Here is a 23,043-nt window from a genome sequence, read left to right as displayed (position 1 = left end):
AGCCACTGTCCCACTGAGCCCCTTCATGTTTCATAATATATGCAAATTATCGCATAATTAAACACTACTGAGAAATGTGCGAAATGGAATTCAGAAGGAGATGACAACAGCCACGTTTGTCCAAGTTTGAGGTTTTTTTTTATTGCTGTCAAACGTTTTGCCAAATATCGAGATGCTTTCCTCGGAACAACCACATTGCTACCAACTCGAGAAGGAAGGACAAGCATATGGACAGTAATGGCACAAAAAAAAAGCAGGACAAAATGCCCAAGCTTTGCTCTACTAAACAAAATTGTTGGAAAAGAATCGACAACCTGGCATGACTTCTGGGGGGGAAAAAATTGAGATTGGTGTTCAGAGATCAAAAGAATGTGACATTGGAATATACCACCAAGGACAAGTCCAAGTTGACAGGAGGAACAGACTGCAAAAAAACTTCGGTTGTACCGGAAATCAAAACATCATCTACCCTGGAGTCCCATATATCCGGTAAGTTCACCTTATAGTCTCTCCTTCCATGCAATCTCCCAGTAAAGTAAAAATAATGGACAAACATAAATTTAACATTTGCAGAATGCCAAGAATGTTTTAACAACCCCAATATGCATGTAAGTGGTCCTGTGTACAGTGGTCCATAGTTGCACTTCACCTGCTTTTGTAAGTTTCTTCCAAATGGCATCTGCACCTGTCTGGAGTTCCACTGCACATGTTCAAATAACTAAAGTTTTGTATCTTGTCCCTATTTTGTCTCCCCAGATAGTCAATCATCTTCCATCTCAAATCCACCCCTTGGAAAGGGCATGGAAGAGGCACCACGTGGCCAGAAACCCACTGGCAAAGAGTTCTCATCATATGCAGCTAGGGCATATATGGAGGGGAGTGCAAATTCTCTTGTCGAGCGGCATGAAAGCCAATCACCTGTAACCGTGTTCTCTGAAGGAATGTCCTGGACGTACCCAAAATGTTTGGGAGGTGCTGAACCAGAAGATGAGGTAACAAGTCAGCCAGAAGAGGAATATATCAGCCATGTGTCTGCCTCCGCATCCCAGAATCTTAATTCAGACAAGAGTCTTTCTCCAATTCCTTCAGAATCCCAGAGTCCCAGTGCATCTTCCTTAGTATCGGAGAGTCTTGATGTGCATCCCTCACCATCACCGAGTTCTGTAAAGAAAGGTTCTTGTCTGCCGGAGCAGGTTATCAACAGTAAGCCAGGAGACGAGACGGCATGTGAGCTGCAAGTGGAAATTGCCAACTTCCTCGCCCCATCAGCTGAGTTCCTGGAACAGATTATGGACAATGTTCCTACTGGTGTGAAGACTACTACGACAAATGAGAAGACCTGTCGACAACAAGAGACAGATGCTGGTCTCCTTGCGCTCTCCACAACATTTGGAATGCTTGTGGATGAGGGTACGCACCTGCTCAGGAAGACCATGGACAATGTCCACTCCAGTGTGCAATCTGGCAACAAGCAGATGCACACGGACATGGTTCACCTCCATAATGTTATACAGGTGGGCTGGGTGCAGTTGGCCAAACAGATGAGCTCTCTAATCAAAGTGCACACCACACTTGTGCATAACCAGCAACCCTCTTCCACCTTGTTACATAATGTAGCCCTTCAGCGTACTATAGCAATATCTGAAGGCCATTTCCCAGACTACCTCGGGTGCGGATCCACTTCAAAGATGCCTGAAGAGAGACTGCCTCCAAGGTGCTACCTTACAGAGGAAACTTTGACTAATGCTTCTTCTGAAAACCCAGCATCCAGTTCTCCTAATTCTGAAACATATAAATGAAATGCCATATGTTAGCATTTTCCTCAAATACACGTATTCTGCACAGTGATGTGGTGGTGGTACTGTTTCTGAATAGTACTTTTACTTATATTATGGTTTTGCACAGAAATAGAGCATAAAAGCTGACTTTGCACTGAGATATATTTAACTGTTCACATATTCCATTGAACAAACTACCTCAAACAAATGGGGATAGCTCCAATCACATCTCTTCCTTTTCTACAGAGTAACAATATCCTATTTACCTACAATATTCTAGTTGTCGCAGTAAAAATGTTTATTCTTACTTGCGTCTCCATTGTTGTCTTTCCTCCATGTCAGTGTTTTGTACGTAGAGTGGACCCTTCAGCATGGTGGCTGTCCACCCTCCTGGGTGGATCTCTAACTGTCTTGAAATATTGGGGTTGATCTTGACTGCCGGGCGGAAACGCAGCATGCCCGCCCGGGAGTGACAGCAAGGAGGCTCGGCCCATTTCAAAGACCAGGCCTAATTAGCATGCTGCTCCTCGACTTCCTGACCATTCGGGCTGGTGAAGTCTGCAGGGAGCAGCTGCCTGGCCATTAGAATCGTGCGGCCCGGAGGCCGCCGCCAGTTTGCGGCACAAGGTAAGTCTATGGGGGAATCCCAGCTGGGGGAGGAGGGGAGGCCCGGGGTTTTTGCCGAGCGGGGGAATTTAAATTCCTCCCATTGAATCAGATTTGGCAGACTTTTACCTTTGAGGTTCATTCCATTATTCATATGTAGGGTGGCCTTCCAAATGCAGGTACTCCTCCATGAAAATATTGCACATGTATCCATTCAGTGAATATGCCTTCAGAATAATGTGCTCCAGTAATGTGATGCAAAGTGGAATGTTACTACTTAAAGCATTGGTCAATAATATGTTCACCAGTACACTCTATTGATGCTTTCCTATGCATCAGTACAGCAGGGAGAACTGTTTTGCTGATTGTGATCATATACGATCACAAAATTCAATTCTCATTGTTAAATGTAAGACCTGGTTTGAGGGCGACTTAAAGAAAGTTAGTAATGACTGGTTAAAGTTAATCGGATCATGCTCCCCTCCCCCCACCCCAAAAACGCAAATTGCCTTAACAGGTATTAACATTTTACTGTGCTGTTAAACTTGTGCCATAAAACACAATATCGCAAGTAAATAATCAGTCTTCTAAGCCTAGACAAACATCATCCATGTGATACTAATGTTAATGACAGGTGGATTATCACCCCCTCCACATATGCAAGTTTAATCTGATTTCAGTACAGCTGTATCTGATTTTGATTCGAAATGTAATTAGTGAACACAGTGGTATCCTCAGGAAAATATAATCAGGACATTGCTTATTAGGAGTTTATTTTTAACCAAATGTTTGATAATTAAAATCATCAATAAAGTGACACACTAGGGAGATGATGCAATACAGACCAAGAGGATGGAATATAATGAAGTTTGCTTTTTCTTTTTAATCGCAGGAACATCTCGGCGATCCAAGTTCTTTGGTACCTTTCCAGGAAACTATGTGAAGCGACTATAAAATTTTATACATATTTGTATCCACATTGCTTTGAGTTTAGCATAATAACCTCTACAGCTCTCATTAAAAGAAGTTTCAGTCTGTAGACACTCAAAGGCAACCTTTGTGACAGTTGTGTGATTGACTACAGCTAACTTCAGAAGCATTACATCATTTGGCACCATCTCCTGCCAAGTAATAAGGACATTTTTTTTTAAAGTACTGATCATGCTGTCTGGAGGCCGTTCTGCATTCCCTTCAGGATGTCTCAAGAATAATTGGTTTTTAATATTATGGTGCACTTATTTGATCAACCTTTTTTTCCCCCCATGTATGCAAACATAGTGAATGCCTATTTATTCTTCTTGGTACAGGAGCTCACAGTGGTCTGCCACGAACATTTATTATTGACGATTTAGCCTCCAGAGTAGAATAAACACATAATATGTTCAGCAAGTATTAGACCAGTAACTCATACAGCTATGATAATTTGCCACTTTACAAACTAGAGGTGAAGTCATGTAGTTTACTCCTGTTTTTCCTCCTATTAATTCACTTGGTTTGTTTTGCTGCTGAATGATGAGACATGGAAACAGTAGTGTCCCGTTTTGTACAGGTTGTTTGGAAATCTATGATTGTGTGTTTCTCACTTCCACCTGCTTTTTAAAAAAAAAAAAAAATGGTGGTTTTAGAATATCTAGTAAAAATAAGGTTTCAGAGTAGAATATTGAGTTGATCGGGCCACATGACCATTCTTTGAGGCAAGTCATATTCAGGCTCGCAAGCCCGAATTTTCATATTTAACACTTTAGATGGCTCCTTGGACTCAGCAGTCACTGAAGAATGGAGATGTGTAACTGTTATATGACTGCAGTTTGAAAGTGGATTCAGGCTCGCAACTACGGAGGTGTGAGGCAAGGTAGTTTGTCACTGTTTGGTCCAGCCATGTTCGAGAAGTTTTTAAAAAGAGAGATGGGGCACGTCTTTAAATTCATTTATTTGAAATCAGTAGTGTTACTCACAGTTGTGTTCAACATAACTCATTCATTGATATGGAAATGCCTCTGCCTTGCTTTCTTATACTTTCAAAGTTCCTGAACAAATTTCCCGTGTACAATTTGTTTATATGTTTGAATAATTGAGTAGCTTCCTTATATATATATAATTTCTGGACAAAACACTTAGGTCACATATTCTAAGCTACTCAACATTTGTCCAAAATGAACATGTTTTTTTTTAATAAAAGGATTTTGAGCAATGTGTTCCCTATAATTAAACAATGAACTGTAACTGCCATGGTTGGGTACGAACACACACATGGTTAGCGCTGCAGCACCTTAGTTCAAAACAAACGTGTGTGATTGTCTTTTAATTTCTTTCATAAATGCTTGAGTTTACTACAGTGTATGTAGTCCATAGCATTTTGTGTATATATGTATGTCTGCTTTATTTTGTACAGATGTTTTAGTTGTTGAGTTTTTAATACAAAATCAACTACTTTTCAGAAACTTTTCTAAGTCTCTGTCATTTCCCCTACCCCCTTTTTACTAACAGCCTCTCCCACGCCGGTTGCAAGCACATTTAGATGGTGCGAGTGTGTACGATAGTATTTTATTGCAGAATTTTGCAAATTGTATTTCAACAAATATAGTGTTACCAGCAAAAACCTAACTGTACATATATCTTTATAGTTATTAACAGGAAATGAGGAGGAAAAAAAAGGTCTGGATAGATGCAACAATACTCTTTTACAGTATATCTTTATTACACCAAAATTCAGGGCCTAAGAGCTGGGTAATTCTGAAGCTTCAAATTTTGAACCTGGTCAACTGCATGCAGCGCTGCTGTGAAATCAACATCTTTACTGTTGTTTTATGATGAAAAATGACCATATTTGTTGCCTGTAAAATGAAAACTCTTTATATTCTCTGTAATTGATTTTAAAAGATTTCTTTCGTAAGTGAACATCAGATGATTCATTTTGATGCAGTACGATTCTTACGGAGAAAACAAGTTACCTTTTTGTGTTTTTTGTGAATTCCAATCCCTAATAAATTTTGCCTGAATTGAATTTCCCCCTGTTTTTTTGTTTGGTTTAAAGTTACCTTAAACAGGATATTGATACATCAAAAGAGGCTCCTGCAAAGAGTGGTAAGATTTCAAGGCACAAAACTCGACTAGATTGGTGGATTTGCATGCTCCCACTGGAGAATTGCAAATATTTGAGGCATAAAACAACAGGGAGTGTTTAATTCTCTACATGACACTGTAGTGCCGTTTGAGGTCTTGGGGTTGTCATTGGTTGAATGCCCCTGGTATGGGTTCCACTAAAAGAAAGAACTTGCATTTCACAACCTCCCAAAGTGCTTTACAGCCAATGAAGTCATTGTTGTAATGTAAGGAAACATGGCAACCAAATTGGGCACAGCAAGCCCCCACAAACAACAATGAGATAAATGACAAGATAATCTGTTTTTAGTGATGTTCATTAAGAAATAAATATTGTCTAGAATACCAGGGAGAACTCCCTGCTCTTCTTCGAAATAGTTGAGAGGGCAGGAAGGACCTCAGTTTAACATCTCATCTGAAAGACAGCACTCCCTGGAAGTGTCAGCCTAGATATTTGTGCTCCAGTCTCTGGGGTGGGACTTGAACCCACGACCGTCTGACTCAGAGGCGAGGGTGCTACCAACTGAGCCACAGCTGACACTATAAAAAAAGATTGTGAAGTTTTTGCTTGGTTATCTCTGGGTTACCAGAAGATTTATAGTTTTATCAAATAATTTTGGTATCTGGTTATTCACATCTTCACAGGAGATTAAATAAACTCAAGAATCATTAATGTCGTAACTTGTACGTGGCCTGTTGGAAGGAGTGATCTTTTAATGAAGTGAAAGGTCAATCTTTTTGTACATTGTTTACTAAAACAACCTACAGCAAGGAATCATACAAATTAGAATTCAATATTAAAGCACAATTTTTTAGAATCAATATAAAATAATCTTGCAGGTAATTTTTAAGAAATGTCAAAAGCAAAGGGTTAATATGAATTTGAAACAATTTTCACCTAACTCATTCTTGTATTTCAACTTTCAAGCATAGGATTAGAAGTTAATTAATCTTTATAGCAACATGTGCAATCTGTTTAGTTTTTATACTGAAAGAAATACATCTAAACAATTATTTCATGCTATGGTTTAAAGATCTGTAATCTGTTGGTTTACATTTTTTGTAAAATTACCTATTCATCTTTGAAGGTAAAAATTGTTAGATTCTCCAAATGCAGCTGGGAGCACATCTTCATGGTGTATTCAGTTTTTAAAAAAAACTATCTAATTAATAGCATGTTCTGGGTGCAGTTATACTGCACATAGTGATGTGAGAACAGATTGCCTGAATGCTGTCTTTGGTTTTGTTTTGAGATTCTGAAGCTAGTTCCAGATCCTGTGACAATAGCAAAATACTGCGGATGCTGGAAATCGAAATAACAACAGAAAATGCTGGAAATACTCAGCAGGCCAGGCAGCATCTGTGGAGAGAGAAACAGAGTTAACGTTTCCGGTCTGGAACCCTTCATCAGAACTGGAAAAAGCTGGAGATGTAACATATTAAGCAGGTGCAGAGACAGCGGGGGCGGGGTGGGGGGTGGTGGTTTAGGAGGGGAGGAAGGAATTGAAAGAACATACTGTGCTTATGTAAGAGGCAGGAAAGATAAAATGTTGCAAATGGGAATGGCAAAATCATACAGCATGAAAAATGGGGGCAGGGATTATTATCTGAAATTGTTGAACTCGATGTTGAGTCCGGCAGGCTGTAAAGTGCCTAATCAAAAGATGAGGTGCTGTTCCTCGAGCTTATGTTGAGCTTCATTGAAACAATGTAATAGGCCGAGGACAGAGAGATCAGAGTGGGAGTGAAGCGGAGAATTAAAAGTGACAGGCGACCGGAAGCTCTGGGTCACCCTTGCGGACTGAACGGAGGTGTTCTGCAAAGCGGTAGCCCAATCTGCGTTTGGTCTCCCCAATGTAGAGGAGACCGCATCGTGAGCAGCGAATACAGTATATTAAATTGCAAGAAGTACAAGTAAATCACTGTTTCACCTGGAAGGGGTGTTTGGGGCCCTGGACAGTGGGAAGGGAGGAGGTAAAAGGGCAGGTGTTGCATCTCCTGTGCATGCACGGGAAGGTGCCAGGCGAAGGAGAAGGGGTGATTGAGAACTGGACCAGGGTGTCGTGGAGGGAGCGGTCCCTTCGGAATGCTGAAAGGGGAGGTGAGGGGAAGATGTGTTTGGTGGTGGGATCACGGAGGTGGCGGAGGATGATCCGTTGAATGTGGAGGCTGGTGGGGTGAAAGGTGAGGACAAGGGGAACTGATATACCTTAAATAGCTACAGAGACTGGTAGTTATAACTCAAACAGTTGGCTTTTAATAGCTTAGAACTGGACAGAACAGAACACACATGTTAGCCTTCTGACCAGCTTCTCAGAAGTGAACTAGGAGGCGGAGCCAGGGGCGAAGTAACAGATCAGGACAATCAATGGCATAGCAGAGTGGTATACAGTACATCAGCATTCCTGGCCAACCAAGAAAACAGCAGGGTTACAATAGGAAACTATACACCGGTAGAATAAGGTATATACTTATAAGACTTATTTCACCACAGGAACCCTATCATGGTTCTGGGAGGGAGGGGCAGAAGTGCAGGAGATAGAACGGACACAGTCAAGGGCCGTGTCAACCACAGTAGAGGGGAATCCTCGGTTGAGGAAAAAGGCAGACATGTCGGAAGCACTGGTATGGAAGGTGACATAGAACAGATGCGGCGGAGATGGAGAAACTGGGAGAATGGAATAGAGTCCTTACAGGAAGTGGGGTGGGAGGAAGTGTAGTCCAGGTAGCTGTGGGAGTCAGTGGGCTTGTAGTGGATGTTTGTCGAAAGCGGATTGCCAGAAATGGAGACGGAGAAGTCAAGGAAGGGAAGGGAAGAGCTGGAGATGAACCATGTGAAGGTGAGGGAAGGGTGGAAATTGGAAGTAAAGTGAATGAACTTAGCTAGTTCAGGGCGAGAGCAGGAAACGGCACTGATACAGTCATCGATGTAACGGAAAAAGAGGTAAGGGAGGGGAACTGAGTAGGACTGGAACAAAGAATGTTCCACATATCCCATGAACAGGCAGGCATAGCTAGGACCCATGCAGGTTCCCATAGCAACACCTTTAATTTGGAGGAAGTGAGTGGAGTCAGAGGAGTTGTTCAATGTGAGAACAAGTTTAGCCAGGTGGAGGAGGGTGGTGGTGGATGGGGACTGGTTGGGCCTCTGTTCAAGGAAGAAACGGAGTGCCCTCAGGCCATCCTGGTGGGGGATGGAGGTGTAGAGGGATTGGACGTCCATAATGAAAAGGAGACGGTTGGGGCCAGGAAACTGTTAAAGTGACGGAGGGCATCGGAAGAGTCGCGAATAGGTGGGAAGAGACTGGATAAGGGGAGAAAAAAGAGTTGAGATTGGAAGAGATAAGTTCTGTGGGGCAAGAACCGGCTGAAACGATGGGTCTACCAGGGCAGTCCTGTTTGTGGATCTTGGGAAGGAGGTAGAAGCGGGCTGTGCGGGGTTGGGGGACTGAGATTGGCGGCCATGGAGGGAAGATCTCCAGAGGAGATGAGGTCAGTGATGCGCCTCAATAACTTCAAGGCTCAAACTGGATAAAACAAGGCTTTTATTAGCAAAGAAAGATGCCTGTGTCTTCACCTAGCATTCTGCTGTTCTGCTGCAAGACAAGCCTGGGCTTGTCTTAAGTAGGGCCAGGTATGGGCGGAGCCGACACACCCAATGGGGAGAAAGGGGGCGGTGCACTATATACAATACAAGGTAAAACACAGGAGCAGGCAATACAATATATGTAGTTAAATACAGAGTCTGATGAATGACATATTTCATCACATTCACCCCTTCTACAGATTTAGTCTGTCCGAGGGTGTGATAGTCCTCTGTGACCGACGTAACGGTTGCGGTGCCGCGGGTGCCGGCTGGGTGTCCCGGATGACCTCCTGGGTCTCTGCCGGGGGTGCCACCGGGGTTGTTGAAGGAGTAGGTGGTGGGGGTACCGTTGGCTGGTGTTCTTCCGGGGGTGATGAAAGAATAGTGGGTGGAGTGGGTGGGTAATAGTTGTTGTGGTTGTTGCTGTTGTTGTTGTAATCGTTGTTGCTGTTGTTACCGGCTGGGGCGAGGTCTTTTATGGACACAGTGTCCTCCCGTCCGTCGGCGTGCCGGACATACGCATATTGTGGGTTGGCATGGAGCAGGTGCACTGGCTCCACGAGAGGGTCTGTCTTGTGGCCCCTCACATGCTTCCGCAAAAGTACCGGACCTGGGGTGGAGAGCCATGACGGTATGGATACGCCTGAGGTGGATTTCCGGGGAAACACAAACAGCTCATGAGGCGTGGCATTAGTGGCGGTACACAATAGTGACCGTATTGAGTGGAGCACATCTGGGAGGACTTCCTGCCAGCGGGAGATAGGGAGGCCCTTGGTCCTTAGAGTTAGGGTGACTGCCCTCCATACTGTCCCGTTCTCTCGCTCCACCTGACCGTTACCCCGGGGGTTGTAGCTGGTGGTACGGCTCGTGGCAATCCCCTTGGACAGCATGTACTGGCGTAGCTCTTCACTCATGAAGGACGCCCCCCTATCCGTGTGGATATAGCTTGGCATACCGAACGGGCTGTTGAGGCATTTAACGACCGTGGCGCTGGTCATGTCTGGGCAGGGGAAGGCGAATGGGAAACGGGAGTATTCGTCCACAATGTTCAGGAAGTAAACATTGCGGTCGACGGACGGGAGGGGGCCCTTGAAATCTAAGCTAAGCCGCTCAAAGGGCCGTGTAGCTTTGATTAGGTGGGCTCTATCAGGGCGGTAGAACCGAGGCTTGCACTCAGCGCAAGTGCGGCAGTTCCTGGTCAGAGACCGAACTTCCTCAATCGAGTAGGGTAAGTTGCGGGACTTTATGAAGTGGAACAGCCGTGTGACCCCTGGGTGGCAGAGGTCGTTGTGGAGGGTCTGTAGCCGATCCCCGGTGGCGTTGGCACACATCCCTCGTGAGAGGGCGTCGGGGGATTCGTTAAGGGCCCCTGGCCGGTATATGATGTCGTACTCGAAGGTGGAGAGCTCGATCCGCCACCTAAGAATCTTATCATTTTTAATCTTCCCCCTCTGTTTATTATTGAACATAAACGCTACCGACCGCTGGTCGGTAAGTAGGGTGAAGCGTTTGCCGGCTAGGTAGTGCCGCCAGTGGCGCACTGCCTCCACGATGGCTTGGGCCTCCTTTTCCACGGAGGAGTGTCTGATCTCGGGCCCCTGGAGGGTCCTCGAGAAGAAAGCTACGGGCCGCCCCGCCTGGTTGAGGGTGGCCGCCAAGGCAAAGTCAGACGCATCACTTTCCACTTGAAAGGAAGTGTTCTCGTCCACTGCCTGTAGCGTGGCCCGCTCAATATCCTGCTTAATGCTTTTGAAGGCACCATAGGCCTCAGCAGAGAGCGGGAAAGAGGATGCTTTCAAGAGGGGGCGGGCTTTATCGGAGTAGTTAGGGACCCATTGGGCATAATACGAGAATAACCTCAGGCACCTTTTCAGGGCTTTGGGAGTGTTGGGCAGGGGCAGCTCCCGTAGGGGGCGCAATCGGTCGGGGTCTGGTCCGATTTCCCCATTCTCCACCACGCTGCCTAGTATGCAGAGGCGCGTGGTGTTGAAAACGCACTTGTCCTCGTTGTAAGTGAGGTTGAGTTTTTGTGCGGTTTTCAGAAACCTCGCGAGGTTTGAGTCGTGGTCCTGTTGGTTGTGGCCGCAGATGGTGACGTTGTCGAGATAGGGGAAGGTTGCCTGCAAGTGGTGGTCATCGACCATGCGGTCCATCTCCCTCTGAAAGACCGAGACCCCATTCGTCGCCCCAAAGGGGACTCTGAGGAACTGGTAGAGGCGTCTGTTTGCCTCAAAGGCGGTGTACGAACGGTCCTCTGGTCTGATAGGGAGCTGGTGGTACGCTGACTTGAGGTCGATAGTGGAGAACACCCGGCATTGGGCGATTTGGTTCACCATCTCGGATATGCGGGGTAGCGGGTAGGCGTCTAGTTGGGTATAGATGTTGACTATTTGACTATAGTCAATCACCATCTGCTTCTCGCTACCCCTCACCACCACCACTTGGGCGTGCCACGGGCTGTTGCTGCGTTCAATAATGCGCTCCCTCAGGAGCCTGTCTACCTCGGTCGCGATAAACCGCCTGTCCTCCCAGCTGTACCTCCTGCTTTTGGTCGCTATTGGCTGGCAGTTAGGGGTAAGGTTCGCGAATAGCGAAGGCGGCTTTACCTTCAGGGTAGCCAGACCGCACACTGTGAGGGGCGGCTGGGTCCCACCGAAATTGAGCGTGATGCTTTGGTGGTGGCACTGAAAATCCAGGCCCAAGATCACGCACACACACAAATCCTTCATAATTAACAGTTTAAAATTATTATATACAGTGCCTTTAACGGACAATTGTACCGCGCAGTAACCCGCAATAGTCGATATCTAGGTTTTGTCGGCCATAGAGATCGTGCCCGGAGTAGGGACTATAGTTAGAGAGAGTCGCTGTACCAGACTAGGGTGAATAAAGCTCTCCGTGCTCCCGCTGTCAATTAAACATTTAACCTTGCACCCGTTTACCTCGATGTCCACCATCGATTTGGATAGTGGGTGCGGTCTGGACTGGTCCACTGTGATCGACGCCACTGTAGGGCCCTGATCAGGACAAGATGGTGGGCCACACGAGGCCGGGTAAGATGGCATCCACGATGTCTGCTCGCGAGATGGCGGACCCCACGAGGTCGGACAAGATGGTGTCCAAGATGGCCGCTCCCACGGCGCGCACGCGGCGGTGGCGGGTTTGCCTGCGGGGTTCCCTCTGCACACCTTCCCAAAGTGCCCCTTCTTACCGCGCTTACAGCAGGTGGTGCCTTTCGCCGGGCACAGGTTCCTGGTGTGCTTCGGCTGCCCGCAGAAGTAGCATTTGGGGCCCCGATGCGTCGCGGCGGTCGTAGGGCTTCTGGGGGGAGAGCAGGGCCCCAACGGTGTTGGGCTACCGGGCGGGGAAGCAGAGGCGGCGTGGGCCGCGCGGCCTGAAGAGTAGGAGTCAGAGTTCTTCTGAGCCACATCCAGCGATCGCGCTGTGTCCACAGCCTGTGTCAGATCTAGGCCCGTTTTCTCTAGCAGTCTCTGCCGGATGTAATTAGAGCAAAGGCCTGCGATAAAGGCATCCCGAATAAGCTCGTCTGTGTGTACCGTGGCTTTCACGTCTTTGCATTTGCAGTCTTTGCCAAGCACTTTTAGGGTGACTAGAAAATCCTCTAGCGACTCTCCGGGTCGCTGTGTGCAGGTAGCAAGCAGATGCCTGGCATACACCTCGTTGGTAGGCCGCTGATAGTGGGCCTTTAGAATGTTGCAGGCATCCAGGTAGGTGGCGGCATCTTGGATGAGTGGAAAAACCCGGTGGCTTACCCGATTCTGCAGGATCCCGAGTTTCACATCTCCGGTGGCTTTAGAGGCTGTGACGGCTTCGGAGTTGGCCATAAATTCCAAGCACTGGAACCAGTGTCCAAACCGTGCCGATGCATCCGAAGCATGTGGGTCCAAATCCAAGCGTTCCGGTTTCAAAAGTTGATCCATCGTTGAAAGTTTGCTAATAAAATTGATGCGCCTCAATAACTTCAAGGCTCAAAGTTAACTGGATAAAACAAGGCTTTTATTAGCAAAGAAAGATGCCTGTGTCTTCACCTAGCATTCTGCTGTTCTGCTGCAAGACAAGCCTGGGCTTGTCTTAAGTAGGGCCAGGTATGGGTGGAGCCGACACACCCAATGGGGAGAAAGGGGGCGGTGCACTATATACAATACAAGGTAAAACACAGGAGCAGGCAATACAAACACAGGAGCAGGCAATACAATATATGTAGTTAAATACAGAGTCTGATGAATGACATATTTCATCATAGTCAGTGACAGTCTTGGAAACAATGGCTTGATGTTTGCTCGTGGGGTCATGGTCCAGGCGGAGGTAGGAGGAGGTGTTGGAGAGTTGGCGTTCAGCTTCCGCACGGTAGAGGTCGGTTCGCCAAACAACAACAGCACCACACTTATCAGCAGGTTTAATGATCATGTTAGGGTTGGATCGGAGAGAACGGAGTGCTGCAAGTTCAGAGGGAGGTAGGTTGGAGTGAGAGAGGGGAGCAGAGAAATTGAGATGGCCGATGTCACGTCGGCAGTTAGCAATGAAAAGATCTAGAGCGGGTAAGAGGCCAGAGGGAGGGGACCAAGTAGAACGAGAATTTAGAAAGCGGGAGAAAGGGTCAGCTGTGTGGGGCGGAAGACTCCTGGCCAAAGAAGTGGCCTAACCCCCCCCTGCTGTCTCTGCACCTGCTTAATATCTGTTACATCTCCAGCTTTTTCCAGTTCTGATGAAGGGTCCCAGACCTGAAACGTTAACTCTGTTTCTCTTTCCACGGATGCTGCCTGGCCTGCTGAGTATTTCCAGATTTTTCTGTTATTCCAGATCCTGAGAGCCAGGATTTGTCAGTACTGTGAGGCGAGGAACCAACCAGGTCGTGCTGGCTGCTGCTTCTAGCGGTCCTGGTCACATGCTGCAGTGTGTTCAACACATGGGGCCAGATTTTGCTGAATAAATAACAGCATCTGAACAACGCACACCGTTATTAATGCGCAAATCGGCCAACGACTTGTGGCGAGGGAGACAAATCCCGTGAATTGTGAATCGCCACAAGTTACTCACCAATTTGTGTTGCTCCACCGTTAGCTTTGCGAAAATGGCATCTCGCGCTTAACCTCTCTGTGATTAAGTTGCTGCCTTTGCACATTAATTACCCATTAAACTCACCACAGAAAGTTTTATAATTAACAGCGTCGGTACCCTTTTTAACGATATGATAATTGTTGATGACTGCCGTTCATCCCCTCTTGCCCAGAAAGTGAACAATTGTAAGTGTGAAGTCTCATTCCTTCAGGTTGTCAATTAAGAGATTTAAAAATTTATATTTTTTCTTACTTTTCCTTTGTCTTTTTTCTCTCAATCCAAGCTTTCTTTCCCTCTCTTTCTGCGCCTGGTTTTACATTGAATTCATCCACTCTAATTCACCCTCTTTCTCAGTCCTTGAATCTCATTGGCTAAGGAGATACCCTGTTTGTCTCGTTCACCAAGGTCCCAGATGCCCTCTTGCCCTCGCTACACCTTTATCAGCTCGCACTGCCAGCAACTTTGTGGGCAATTTTTTTTAAACCTGAATGAGCACGACCGAGTCTAACTAACAGGGCACATTGCGAGATGCCCCACTCCAGCAAAATCTGGCCCCTTGTACTTCTGTGCAACCTTCCAGTTTGCAGTAACACAAAATTGGGAGTGTAGCTGAAACCTTAATATTTCTGGTTGGTTTTGGTTTGCATATGTTCTGGAGCACTACCAAGTTCATTATGCAATGTAATTTGTATAACAAAATGCAGATTGTCTAAAATGAAGTGCAAGGTCCAGGATCATATTACAGAAGGCAGCACGGCTACACAATATACTTTAAAGGATTAAAATGAAGTTGCTATGTCTGGATTGTAAGACCTAAATTCCTTAAACTCCCTTACCCAATTGTTATTTTCTTGGCTGCATGAAGCAATTAAAGTGCAACAGCTGCAGAATTTAAGCGTAGAGCCTGTTGACAAAACTTTTATTTTCTCTGGGCATGTAAGGGGGAAAAAATAAAAGTTGAAGTTGAAGCCCAGTAAATCAAATTAAGCTTCAGTGTAACAGATTTAAGCCATCCACATTCTCCCTAGCTGTTATTTTTCCCTTCCCAATTTTCCTGTTCTAGGAGATTTCTGTGAAAAGCGTGGTCGAGGGATCTAATGTTTGTTATATTAGGAACATTAAATGGTATTGGGAACAAGCAGGAAAGTGGGATTAGATTAGATGGCTCCTGGAGCAAAATGTTGGTGCTGGCTTGATGGTGGAATGACCTGTTTCATTACTGTAACATTCTGAGAGTCTAGCTCAGTGTGCTTACAAAGCATCTTGCAAGCTTGGGGAGCTGTTTGAACCCAAAGAAAAAGGTCAATTCAAGCTCGGAGGCTGGCGCATCATGTAGTGGAGCAGAATACATTAACCCTACAACTACTGCATGTCGCCTGTGAGGAACAATTCCTGGCATCAATGATCCAAATGGGCCAGAGTGTCCCTGTTGCTGTTCTGCAGCATGAAATGGTTAATGTAAATGAGGCTACTTCAATTGATGCACTATTACTACCTCCACCTGATTGACTTTCTGTGGTACTTCACCTGCAGTGGCATTGGTCACCACAGTCCACTGCCCCCATTCACTATGAAGCAGAATTTAATGTCACATTAAAAGGAGTAAAACAGCAGAAATACCTTGGGTGTGCAGATAGAGCTCATTATTGGGTATTTCTTATGCTTAGCACCTTAGGCCACTTCCATAAGAAGGCCTTTGCTCCCTATGAGTTGAATGTTCTTTTGTACACCAAATATCTGGTAAGAATCAAACAGACATTCGTCAATACTATATTTAACTTACTGGATATGTCATGAGCCCATTGTGATGATCTAGACTTTAGAAAATGGTAGAAAAAATGCTCTTATCAAATAGTGGCTTAGGCTATATACTATAGAACTGGCATTATTGAAAATAGCACATAAACAATAGCAATTGACAATACAGTAGATTACTAAACATATATGTTCTGCCTTGAAAACAAAATAATAAGTGCAATCCTTTGCTAGTAATCTTAGTAATGCATGACCTCAGATAGTGACCACTTAAATTTTTTATTAAGGAAGTTGTTTGTCTATTCCCCTGTGGAGCTTTCTGCCTTTCTCCTGATGGCCCAAGAAAAACTACAATAAGATTGTCTGAAATATATTTTCTGTTGGGAACAAATGAAATGAAATGGGTATCTCTAACACTTGCATCAAGCGGTCAAACAACCACAAGGTTTAAAACACAAAGGATGCTTGTTAGCTGGGGATATACCTCTTCTACTGTTTCTAGTTAAAACCTGGGACATAGAAAAACCAATGAGTGACAACTGAGTGATCATCTCAATTAAATATACTGATAATTATGTACACAGCTTACTGATATTTCTTGGCATTATCCTAGTTAGCTTTCTTGTCCAAATCAGCAAACTTGGTGTGGTAAACCACTTTTATCGTTACACTATAGTTATCACTGTTGTATTGTTATCACCGTTATCACTGTTGTATCACGATACGAGGTCGCCTCTTGTCGCGCTGTTATACCTGGGCTGACCACCTCCGACTCCGCCCATGGCTCCACCTACCTGCCCAGGTATAAAGGTAGTCGACTGGCTGGTATTCCTCCTTGTTGGACCCGATCACCCACGAGGGTGGGCTCTGTTATTTAGTCAATAAAAATCTTTAGTTACGTTCCTAACTCGTCGCTTTTTATTGGACGAATTGATAGGTATATCAATTTTATTGACTAAATTTTAAAGATGTCTACTACTGGCCAGCCAGAAGCCCTCCCAGAAGCACAGCCACACCAGCCGGCTTGGCTGCAAGCCCTCAAACCACCGTACCTGGATCTAAACCCACAGGCAGCAAACGCAGCCCTCAACTTCAAACACTGGCTGGACTGCTTCGAATCCTACCTGGAAGAATCCGGCGCCCCGCAGAGATCCAAACTAAGACTTCTGAACGCCCAAGTGAGCCCGAGAGTATACGCACTCATCCAGGACACGACTACGTACGAGGCCGCTATCAACCTACTGAAACAGCAGTACCGCAGCCCGGTAAATTACATGTACACCAGGCACCTCCTAAGATCCCGCCCGCAACAGCCAGGAGAGTCTGTAGCTGAATTTTTACGGGCGCTAAGAGCACTCGGCAGGAACTGTGACTTTAAAGCGGTGACGGCTGTTGAAAATACGGAAGATAATATCCGCGATGCCTTTGTGAAAGGCCTACGGTCCGACTACTCACGGCAAAGACTGCTTGAAGCTAAAGACCTCGACCTGGACAAAGCTGAAGCCCTCGCTCTCTCCCTGGAGGTGGCCCATCAGGACCAGGAGGCGTTTTCCAGGTACTGCTCGCGACCCTGGGACTCGGGCCCGACCCCTACCGCAATACCCTTCGCAGCGCCGCCCCCGGGACCTACCTCAGCGTCGGCGTCCCGGACCCGACCGGGCCCGCCACCCCCGGTACCGGCTCCGACATCGGGCACCCGCGATCGGGCCGCCGGCTGCTTCTTTTGCGGCCAGGAGAAGCACCCGAGGTCGCGCTGCCCAGCCAGGAACTCTACCTGCGCAACCTGCAGGAAGAAAGGCCACTTCTCTAAGGCCTGCAGGAGCGGATCTTCAGAGGCCAGCAGTGCCTCATGCGAACTGTGGGGGCGGCCATCTTCTTTCACGGCAACTGAGGCCAGTATCCCCACACGTGAGTCATGGGGCGGCCATCTTTGATCAAGGCAACCGACCCCAATAGTGCCTCATGTGAGTTATGGGGGCAGCCATCTTCTCCGCCATTTTGTCCTACCTCGTGGGAGACGCCATTTTACCCACCACGCCCGACTGCCACCGGGCCCCCGGACCCGACGACCGCCTCGCCCGCAGACGACAACGACTCGCTTACCTACACGCTAGCCTCCGTCACTCTGGATCAAGCCCGCCCACACCACCTGTCCAAGTCGATGATGGACATCAAAGTAAACGGCCACGCCACGACCTGCCTGTTCGACAGCAGAAGCACGGAGAGCTTCATCCACCCAGACACGGTGAGCCACTACTCCCTCCCTGTCCTGCCAACGCGCAACCGAATCTCGATGGCATCGAGGTCCCACGCCACGGACATTAGCGGCTACTGTGCTGTGACCTTGTCGGTTAAGGGTACAGAGTATAAAAACTTTAAACTCCTCGTCCTCCCCCAGCTCTGCGCTGCCGTCCTACTAGGGCTGGACTTCCAATCCCACCTCCAAAGTGTAACCCTAGCATACGGTGGACCCCTCCCCCCACTCACAGTCGACAACCAGCGAAGGTTAAACCGCCCACCGCGTAACACCTGCAGCCTATCCACCCTCAAGGTGCCGCCACCTTCCCTGTTCGCTAACCTCACCCCCGACTGCAAACCCGTCGCTACCAAGAGCAGGCGGTACAGCGCTGGGGACAGAGCTTTCATTAGCTCTGAGGTGCAGCGTCTCCTGAAGGAGGGCATCATCGAGGGGAGCAACAGCCCCTGGCGTGCCCAGGTCGTGGTCGTTAAGACCGGCGATAAAAATCGCCTGGTCACCGACTACAGCCAGACCATAAACAGATACACCCAGCTGGACGCATACCCCCTTCCCCGCATATCTGACATGGTCAATCAGATTGCACAATACCGCGTATTCTCGACCATCGACCTTAAGTCGGCCTACCACCAACTCCCTATCCACCCCGAGGACCGCCAGTACACCGCCTTCGAGGCGAATGGGCGCCTATACCACTTCCTTAGGGTCCCCTTCGGTGTCACCAACGGGGTCTCGGTCTTCCAAAGGGAGATGGACCGGATGGTTGACCAGAACGGACTGCAGGCCACATTCCCCTACCTAGATAACGTCACCATCTGCGGCCGCGACCGGCAGGACCACGATGTGAATCTGGAGAAATTCCTCCGTACAGCCCAACGGCTGAACCTCACCTACAATAAGGAGAAATGTGTGTTTAACACCTCGCGCCTTGCCATCCTTGGCTGTGTAGTAGAGAACGGACTCATCGGCCCCGACCCCGAAAGAATGCGCCCCCTCATGGAGCTACCCCTCCCCCACTGCCCTAAGGCACTTAAGAGAACCCTGGGGCTCTTCGCCTACTATGCCCAATGGGTGCCCAATTATGCGGACAAAGCCAGACCCCTCATGAAGTCCACATCCTTCCCCCTTACGGAGGAAGCGTGCGCAGCCTTCTCCCTCATTAAGGGAGACATTGCCAAGGCCACTATGCACGCAGTGGATGAGTCCATCCCCTTCCAAGTCGAGAGCGATGCATCCGACTTCGCCCTAGCCGCCACCCTTAACCAGGAGGGGAGACCGGTGGCCTTCTTCTCAAGGACCCTACAGGGCCCTGAGATCCGACACTCGTCGGTCGAGAAGGAGGCCCAGGCGATTGTGGAGGCGGTACGACGCTGGAGGCACTACCTGGCAGGCAAACGATTTACCCTCCTTACCGACCAACGTTCGGTCGCTTTTATGTTTAATAACAAGCTGAGGGGCAAAATCAAGAATGACAAGATCTTGAGGTGGAGAATCGAGCTCTCCACCTACGATTATGATATCTTGTACCGGCCAGGTAAGCTGAACGAACCCCCCGATGCTCTGTCACGAATTACATGCGCCAGCGCGCAAAGTGATAGACTTCAGACCCTCCACAACGACCTCTGCCACCCCGGGGTCACCAGACTTTACCACTTCATTAAGGCCCGCAACCTGCCCTACTCCATCGAGGAGGTCAGGACCATAACCAGGAACTGCCAGACCTGTGCCGAGTGCAAACCGCACTTCTTTAGGCCGGACAGAGCAAGCCTGATCAAGGCCACCCGCCCCTTCGAGCGCTTGAGCATCGACTTTAAGGGGCCCCTCCCGTCCTCTGACCGTAACGTGTACTTCCTCAACATTGTTGATGAGTACTCCCGTTTCCCCTTTGCCTTCCCCTGCCCAGACATGACCAGTACCACGGTCATTAAATGCCTGAACGACCTCTTCGCCTTGTTCGGGTTCCCAAACTATATACATAGTGACCGGGGCTCCTCTTTCATGAGCGAGGAACTCCGTCAGTTCCTACTAGCGAGAGGTATTGCAGCAAGTAGGACCACCAGCTACAACCCCCGAGGGAACGGCCAGGTGGAAAGAGAGAACGCGACGGTATGGAAGGCCGTCCTCTTAGCCTTAAAGTCTAAGGGCCTCCCAACCTCCCGCTGGCAGGAAGTCCTCCCGACAGCGCTGCACTCCATCCGGTCACTACTTTGCACTGCCGTTAACGCCACCCCCCATGAACGAATGTTTGTTTTCCCCAGGAAGTCGACTACGGGAACCACTCTACCAACCTGGCTGACCTCTCCGGGGCCCGTCTTGCTGCGAAAGCACGTGAGGGCCCATAAAACAGACCCCCTGGTCGAGAGGGTGAACCTCCTGCACGCCAACCCCCAGTACGCCTACGTGGCTTACCCAGACGGGCGGGAGGACACTGTCTCCTTACGAGACCTCGCACCCTCGGGCACTCCGGAGACACCACCTTTACCCCCCCCCACCACCCCCCCAATTCCAGCCCAGGTAGACGGCATGCCGGAACCCCACGAGCCTTCGCCGACCACGCAGACACCAGCACTAACACCGGATAATGCAGCACCGCCGCTGCGACGATCGGAGAGGCTTACGAGGCCTCCGGACAGACTGACATACCAGAACTGGTAGTACACTTCACCCCGCTGGACTCAAATCTAAACAAGGGGTGAATGTGGTAAACCACTTTTATCGTTACACTATAGTTATCACTGTTGTATTGTTATCACCGTTATCACTGTTGTATCACGATACGAGGTCGCCTCTTGTCGCGCTGCTATACCTGGGCTGACCACCTCCGACTCCGCCCATGGCTCCACCTACCTGCCCAGGTATAAAGGTAGTCGACTGGCTGGTATTCCTCCTTGTTGGACCATTGATATACCTATCACTTGGCAGGCCTGTTTTTGTAAAATGTTTACTAAACGTTAACCACTTTATAATTCAACTAAGTTCTATTGAGAAGCCTAACTTGCTGAAACTCATATCAACTTACTTGCTTCTTCAAAACAGACTGTACACCTTTGGGTAAATTCCATGCTCCCAGTGGGGACCTCTAAGGGAGTGTGGGTCAGAAACAGGGCTACAACATCAATTATCTCCTGTGTTCCTTTTGACTTGCTCCCTGCTCAGAGCACGAGATTGGTGAATTTACCCTAATATGCACACAAAGGAAATCCGTTCTAAAACCAAAAGCTAGAAATTACAGTCGATGATATTAGCATACGAATTGTCAACACACTCTTATCAAATTCCTCTCTCTGCTATTTTAATGGAGGTCATAGAATCATAGAATGGTTACAGCACAGAAGGAGGCCATTTGGCCCGTTGAGCCCGTGCCACCTCTCTGCAAGAGCACTTCAGCTAGTCCCACTCCCCCGCCCTTTCCTCGTAGCCCTGCAATTTTTTTCCTTCAGGTACTTATCCAACTCCCTTTTGAAATCCACGATTGAATCTGCCTCCACCACCCTTTCAGGCGGTGCATTCCCAATCATAACCACTGGCTGTGTTAAAAAGGGTTTTCCCCAAGTCGAATTTGGTTCTTCTGCCAATCACCTTAAATCTGTGTCCTCTGGTTCTTGACCCTTCTGCCAATGGGAACAGTTTTCCTCTATCTATTCTGTCTAGACCCCCTCATGATTTTGAACACCTCTATCAAATCTCCTCTCAACTGTCTCTGCTCTAAGAACAGATGATAGCCTGTTTAAAATAAATGTGCTAATGCCTCATAAAATTCATCTGTCTGTTAATTTAATGAGAGCATGTTAAGTGTTTATACAATAACAATTTTCCAGGCTCAACTGTTACCATTGCCTACCAATTATATCACTTTGCGTTCTCACTCTGAAACGTACCATAAGCATTACATATATATTTATTTTAAGAACTGAATAGGGAATTCACAGCTTGCTTTCCATAAAAGTTGTGTTTAAATGAAATTCATATTTGGTAAAGAGACATGAAGGCAGGTTTGTATTCAATTGACTGGTTTGCCAATAGGCTCACAGAAGGGGTTGGCGTTAGGTGATTTAGTAGCATCAGAGAAGACAGCTCCAATTCAGTCTACATGTTTTCCATGCTGCACGGACAGTTATTGCCGACACGATGAGACATGGCTTTACCATCTTGTGAGTAACTTTATTCCTGGCAGCACAAATAGCATAGCGCAAGATTGGTCCAAACAAACATTGCAGTCAAAAGCAAGTTAGCCTGTGCCTGTTTTGTATGTAGTTCAATGGTTTCCTGACATTTTAACATAAGTCCATATTTAGTGCAAATCAACACAAATCTGAATTAAGGTCATTTTTAAAATAGGATTTTTTCACATTCTCAGAATTATAGTACCCTCCCCTTCTTTGCACTTTCACCTTTTTCATTCCATCTCAAACCTTCGCTATGCAGCCTCTAAACAGAGTTACATTTTTGCCCATATATGTCAGTGTTCGTAACACAGCAAATGTTGTTATGGCAACATTTCCTGAAACAGTACAGATATCAAAATAGAAACATAGAAGAACTTGATGAAAATGAAGATAAATTAGTTTTTCCTCCATCACTAAAATCTCATTGTAATCATTTAGTTATTTAATCAGTGATTCCATGATTAATGACCATTAAGACCACTGAACAGAAATCACTGCAAAATCTTTCCACTTCTACTTAGTATTATCTTTGATGGATAATTTAGAGAATATGGACATTGGTAGTACTACAGGATAAATAGTGGCTTTCGAACTGGCTGCCTGGAGGTGTAAGTTTTGCCAGTCACTTTGCCAGTGTCTCATTATTTTGATTTCACTACTTCTCGTCCAAGTGTGAACCCATGAGGGGAACCTGATTTCTGGAGGGAACTGCAT

The 23,043-nt window shown here is 47.1% G+C and overlaps 1 protein-coding gene across 5 annotated transcripts in view; it reads left to right on the top strand.

The window, feature by feature from the left end:
• The window catches only part of sorbs2b (sorbin and SH3 domain containing 2b), a 308,730-nt gene extending 303,342 nt beyond the window's left edge, over positions 1-5,388 (top strand). For 4 of the 5 annotated variants that reach the window (XM_085981513.1, XM_085981502.1, XM_085981522.1 and 1 more), the window contains one exon: positions 3,277-5,388. In XM_085981513.1, coding sequence (XP_085837639.1) covers positions 3,277-3,338 — 62 coding nt within the window. In that variant the 3' untranslated portion in view covers positions 3,339-5,388. Of the gene's footprint in view, positions 1-756; positions 1,849-3,276 lie in introns of those variants that run through there. The other variant, XM_085981485.1, reaches the window with a different exon arrangement.
• Positions 5,389-23,043: the final 17,655 nt, after the last annotated feature.

The sequence above is a fragment of the Somniosus microcephalus genome, chromosome 1 (assembly GCF_052327205.1).
Source record: "Somniosus microcephalus isolate GS21.2 chromosome 1, FLI_Smic_1.0, whole genome shotgun sequence".
NCBI lineage: Eukaryota > Metazoa > Chordata > Chondrichthyes > Squaliformes > Somniosidae > Somniosus > Somniosus microcephalus.
This window is presented reverse-complemented; position numbering and strand designations above follow the sequence as displayed.